General features: G+C 53.2%; 1 protein-coding gene across 1 annotated transcript in view; it reads right to left on the reverse strand.

Moving 5' to 3' along the window:
* Positions 1–691: 691 nt before the first annotated feature.
* ZIC5 (Zic family zinc finger 5) overlaps positions 692–6280 on the reverse strand; it is a 6606-nt gene continuing 1017 nt past the window's right edge. The window contains 2 exon segments of the mRNA XM_007467225.1: positions 692–1134; positions 5802–6280. The exon segment at positions 5802–6280 is cut by the window's right edge and continues 29 nt beyond it. Coding sequence (XP_007467287.1) covers positions 692–1134; positions 5802–6280 — 922 coding nt within the window.

Raw genomic sequence — 6280 nt, forward strand, 5'->3', positions numbered from 1 at the left:
ACAAGCAGGGTACTGAAGAAATAATCCTGTACAAAAATACTGTGTTAAGGTGAGATCAGTAATAAAAGAGTGAAAATTAAAAATTACAAGTATTAGAACTTAAAGGGTTTTTACAAATATTTTTGGACACAGGTGCAGTCCAAGATCTGTTGGCAATGCAGCACGTGTGTGGTTTACAATCAAGAGGTCTTTGCAGAATTAGGGCCCAAGCAGGAGGCAGAGAGGCTCCAGAGAAGCCCATGATGGTGTCAAAGGCGTTCGTGAGGCACTCCAGGAAATGCAAAGGGCCTTGGTGCTGTGTTGAGTTCTGACTTAACGCTCTTTCTCTCACCCTTGTAAAAATTATATATATGGCATTGGCAGTGTGTGTCTCGATTCACTAATCTCTCCATTCATTTTCCATGTGGTACAACCTGCTCTCAGTCCTGTGCCCCTACAACACACAAGTCCAGCTTGGTTGGGTTTTTTTGTTTGTTTGTTTTCTAAGGGGAAAAAAAAACCCAAATATCTTAATTAAATTAATTAAATGTACAAACACCATAGGGTTTCATACTGAATAAATAGGGCTAATTAGACCCGGTGGCAAGTCTGAGTCACGAGTTTGTCTCAGCCTCGGCATTGTCTCAGGTTAGAATATGGTCCAAGGGCTCCCACTTATTATTGTACTTATTATTATTATTACTAATAAAATCTAATGTATGGTCCGCACGCCTTCAGAGTTCCGGTACATCTCCTCGTCATCAGACTCAGAAGTGGTTCCACTGCTGGAAGGGGTGTGGAGGTGACTGGGGACCCCACTGGGCTGGCAAACGTACCACTCATTGAGGTTGGTCACCTGAGGGGACAGAGTGCTCGAGCAACTCCTGGTTGGGTCCAGCACAGGGGACAAGGGGGCACCCACTGGAGTCCCCACCGATGAGTAGCCCAGGGCTCCTGGAGAGGGTGGTGGGGACTTGCAGTGAATCTTCATGTGCTTCCTCAGTGAGCTCGGGTGGGTGTAGGATTTGTCACAGCCTCGGATCTTGCAGTAGTAGGGCTTGTCGCTGGTGTGGACGTGGGAATGTTTCTTTCGGTCACTGCTGTTGGCAAACTTCCTGTCACAGCCATCAAATTCACATTTGAAAGGCTTTTCCCCTGCAATAAAACATAGCAAAGGTTAACAAGTGCTTTTCAGAGACCTCTCACTTGAGAGAGAAATCTTAGAGCAGACATGAGGATGCATCTTCCCATCCTCTTGAAGACCAACTCCCAGTCTAACTCCTAATTCCCATGTTCCAGGATGCAACAGGGAAGGGATACTGCGGGGATGGGCCTGGTGTCCTCTGGCCTGGAGGCTCTCCTTGGACCTGGGCTTGCGAGAGGCTGGATGTCAACCCCGAAGTACCATAGGGGTCGAGGTGAGAATGGCTAGAGCATGGTCCAGGCTCTAACACTGAAATCCAGCTAGGACCCAGATTCCCACATCCTTGTTCCCCTCAGGGTCTATACACACAAAAATTCAAGCCGATCCGCTGTCAAGATAAATGCTGATAAAATACTTCCAAAGCCACAGCTTGGGTGAAGACCGTAAGAAAAAGAGAAAAAAGATAAACACATATTCTAAATTAAAAGTAAACTGGGGGTGATGCAGTAAAATTATAATAATGGCATTTTGTTTCAGAGTGTTCCCCAGGATTTCACTGATGGGAAAGGAGATACACCAAAATCCTGTTCTCTCCAGAAATCAAGACACCTGTGAAAAACATGATCCCACCACGAGATTTTTTACAAGCCTAGCTGGGCAGGGAATAGGCTGTTGCCCTCTTCGTTCTACCAGCTTTCCTCACAACTTGCTGGGCAGTTGAGACCCTAGAGGAACAGAACCTTAACAAACGTTAATAAAGACTACAAGCCTCAGCCAGAACCTGGCATCCCCTGATGGCATAAGCAGACTTATTCTAACACTGTTTAACAATCAAAAAAGATCGACTGTTTACCAGAGTCTTTGGGCCCATTGCCCCTTTAAGCTGCCCTACCCACCCCAGGAGCACAGGGCCTTCCAACACAAGGCCCCAGGTCCAGATAGTGGAAATGCTCAGTAAGACAAGCAGATATTCAGCCACACACCTTGGTATTAAAAAGCAGAAACAGGAAGACAGCAGATAACTATGAATTTTCCCCCTCACCTTAGTATCCATGAACTTGATGTATTTGAGTCCATAACTGAACATGTTATCTCATACATATTGTGGTATAATAAATATATTCCTTATATTTAAATGATTTAAAAAATAGAGTTGAATTTCTCTACATTTCAGCAGCTACTCTGGTGACACACAAGATATGGTCTTTTCCTTGGTTTTTGACAATTTATTTTTTAAAAAGCCAAACAACTATTAAGACAGCTTAGTGTACATAAATTTCTGTGGTGGACTTTCCTGTACAAATATTTCAGTGTAATTTTCTCTTTTTTAATTTAATGAATGCTAATTGCTTCAATGCCAGAGTATGTTAGCACATCTGAAAAGTATTCAGATGCCTGGAATATAACATATACTACCTGGAAATATCGTTTAAAAACAAAATTAAATATTATCATTTAATATTTATAATATATTTATATTATTTAATATACCTCCTGCCTTGGGCCATACAGAGAGGGAAAAACACAACATAATGCAATGATAATCGTAACCTTTAAAAATTCTCTGTAGAGGGGCTGCAACAAAAACAGTTAACCGAGTTTTATCAAAACACTGGTTATTTGTCCCGATTTCTACATTCCACTTTAAGTTGGATAATACTAATTTAATATAGCATTCTTCCAAAAAAAATTATAATCAGCTTTTCTTCAACATGGAGGTTTAAGTAATTTTATTCACCCTATGCAAATGTGAAATGTTGCTTTTTAGAATTCTCATGTTTCTGCACAAGCTAAGTATCTTGGATTGTGCAGAATAAACGGCTTGGGCATTGCTGGCTCCACCACTGCACATGTTGAAAGAGAAGCATTAAGAATCGGACCCAGGGGCTTCCCGGGTGGCAGAGTGGTTGAGAGTCCGCCTGCCGATGCAGGGGACACGGGTTCGTGCCCCGGTGCGGGAAGATCCCACATGCCGCGGAGCGGCTGGGCCCGTGAGCCATGGCCGCTGAGCCTGCGCGTAAGGAGCCTGTGCTCGGCAACAGGAGAGGCCACACAGTGAGAGGCCCGCGTACCGCAAAAAAAAAAAAAAAAAAAAAAAAAAAAAAAAAAAAAAAAAAAAAAAAAAAGAAGAAGAATCAGACCCAGAAAAGGCAGATACGGAGTGGAAAGAAAGGTAGAAAAGCAGGGATAAAGGAAAGAGGGAAGAAGAAAGTAGAAAAAAGGGACAGGGTTATAGAATTGCCTATTTTATTCACGGGGGCCTACGTACGGGAAGGGGAGCAGTTAGCAAATTCTCCCTGCCTAGAAAGGGTGAGAGACCCTAAGGTTTACATTTCAGATTCTGACAGAGGGGTCACGTCAGAATTTAACTACTTACAGAGTTTTAGAGAGGGAGGGAAGCTACGTGTGAGAACTCGAGTCCAGCCCAGAGGAAGGTTATAAATGGAATTGGGGACACGTGGGCCAGGAAATGGGCCTTCAGGAATGGCCGGGGATTATTCCCTTTGATCAAGCCGTTCCGAGATGCCGGGTAACCCCCAAAATGGGAGAGCCTTGTGGTGGGGCAGGGAGCCCGGCCTGGCCTTTCTCTGGACACAGTGCTCAGTGGCTTAGCGGCCCAGGGACGGCCCGAAACACCCGGTGCGGGTCTGAGCATCAACGCGAGGGCGCTCCCATCCCTGCCCGAGGGACCCGGCGAGGCCCACGCAGCCGCCGCGAGCCAGGCGAGAATGCAACCTTGCGCACAAGGAACCCGAAAACAAAACGGCCCCGGGTTCCCGCCCCCGGCAGCACGCGCGCACGCCCCCTTGGGGCCCGCCCTCGAGGGGGGCGGGAGGCTGCCTGTCCCCGGGGGCCGGAGAGCAGACACCCGGTCAGCTGCCGCGCAGTCAATTTCCAGTTCCTTGCCTGACCCGGGCGGAAACGGCCCTCAGCTCCGGGCAGCCCCCTGCCCGCCAAGGGAAGATCTACTCCCCTCCGAGGCCTGGAAAGGCGGGAAGGACCCGAGGTCGCGGGCTCCGTTTCTACGGGTTCCCTTTGGGGGCGGCCTCACTTCCCGCGCCCCGCGCGCCCCGCTCACAGCCCCAGGCCCCTGTCCCGTCGGCAAGTGCTGGGCACGGGGGCCAGCAGCTGGCTTAGCGGGCCAGGGAGTTTTTACGAGAGCCTTGCGGGACGCTTCTTTTTGGCAAAATCATTAAGTCGGACTGATCCCGATTAGAAAAGGGGCTGGCAAACGGAACTCGGGGGAAAACGCGCTCCCAGCCGGTCAGCGGGCCAGTCTCCAGGAGGCCTGTCAGGTACCGGCGACAAAAGCAAGGCCCGGGCCTCCAGCCTCGGGCCCCTGGACCCGGCTTCTCACGCAGATCCCCCTCACCCCTCCGCCAGTGGCCTCGGCCCCGGCCGCTGGCCAGGCATTGCGGCCCACGCCCGGCGCTGCCTCCTCGTCGTCGCCGCGCCGATAAATCAGCCAAGTAATTACTGAATGTAAACTCTACTTAAGTGTCCTCCGAGGGGTAATATTGTCTGTCCCTATAAATCCCGACTGCGGTCGCGCTCATCAGCGCTTCTGCCCAGCGCGCTCGTCTGTTCCAAGGGCCACACGGCCCACAGGCGACATCCCACGCCTCAGGCCGCGGCCGTGGCACCCCCTACGGCAGGGCTCAGGGTGGGGGCGGGAGGGCTCCCCAGAGTGCCGGGGAGTCCTTCCACGGGGGGTAGGCCTCAACGGTCGCTGGAGACTCTGCAGCTCGCCCTGTCCTCCAAGGAGAACCTTCCTTAAAAGGACAGAACCCAATTTCTCCAGCACCCTCTAGGGCATGTGTGATAAACTGTGTGACGGCGCGTGTGAGTACAGGTGTAGATAAAGGTGTGTAAATGAGTAAGTGTGATTGTGTCATCAGGGCACAAGGACGTTCCAGAAATGAGGGAGGGGTGTATGATGGAATATGGGTGTGTGAAGTTGTTCGTGTGATGTGTGTTTGCACGTGAAGGTGTACTGTGGGGTGTGTAACGGTGGGCGAGTGTGTGTGCGTGTGTGTAGGGGGGAAGGTCCCCGGAAGCCCGAGGGCGCATCACTTTCGCATTTTGCACCCCGCCCCGGAGGGACAGGGCCCCCTCTCCCCTCCAGGAGGGGCCACACCGAGCTGGGCCTCGCGGCCCCAATACCGCAGCAAATCCCACGCGCCCCTCGCACGCCCGCTCTTTGGAGCACGGCGACCGCGCGGGGCCTGACATCCGATGGGGAGGGAAGAGCCGCCGGGGCGGCCCCGGCCCTTCTTCCCCATCGCCCTCCCCAAGTTCCCGGGGCCGGGCGGAAGGGGGCTGCCGACCGTCCTGGGCGCCTTCCTGCTCCGGCGGCGGCTGCTTCTGCTTCGGGGCGGCGGCGGCGGCGGCTGGAGCGCGTTGCCGGTCCCGGCGGAGGGGCTGCGAGAGCGCTGGAGACTCCACCGTGTGGGAACCCAGCGCGGGGCCTGTGTGTGCTATCGAATTACTTATTCATAGAAAAAAAGGGGGGAGAGAAAAAAAAGAAGTCACATGTCCGGGTTATACGTATGCGAAGAGAAGCAGCAGAAGGAGGGAAAAATTAAGGCGAGCAGGAGGAGGAGGAAGAGAAGCAGCGGCAGAAGCGGCGGCGGCGCGGGAAGCGGCGGCGGCGGCGCGGCCGGGGACAGACACCCACCTGTATGAGTGCGCTTGTGGATCTTGAGGTTCTCGGAGCGCGCGAAGACCTTGCCGCAGCCCGGGAAGGGGCAGGGAAAGGGCTTCTCGCCGGTGTGCACGCGGATGTGGTTGATGAGCTTGTATTTGGCCTTGAAGGGCTTGCCCTCGCGCGGACAGTCCTCCCAGAAGCAGACGTGGCTGCTTTGCTCGGGGCCGCCCACGTGCTCCACCGTGACGTGGTTCACCAGCTCGTGCATGGTGCCGAAAGTTTTGGAGCAGGGCTTGGCGCCGCCGGCCGGGGGCGGGGGCGGCGGCGGCCCGGCCAGCTCCTCGGGGTCGATCCACTTGCAGATGAGCTCCTGCTTGATTGGCTGCCTCATGTAGCGCAGGAAGGCCCCGGCCGCCCCTGGGAGGTGGGGGTGGTGCTGGTGCGGGTGCTGCGCGGGCGCGGGCGGCGGTGGCGGCGCCGGGGGCGGCGCGTGGTGTTGCAGGTGGGGC

Source organism: Lipotes vexillifer, unplaced genomic scaffold (assembly GCF_000442215.2).
Source record: "Lipotes vexillifer unplaced genomic scaffold, Lipotes_vexillifer_v1.1 scaffold291, whole genome shotgun sequence".
Classification (NCBI taxonomy): Eukaryota; Metazoa; Chordata; class Mammalia; order Artiodactyla; family Lipotidae; genus Lipotes; species Lipotes vexillifer.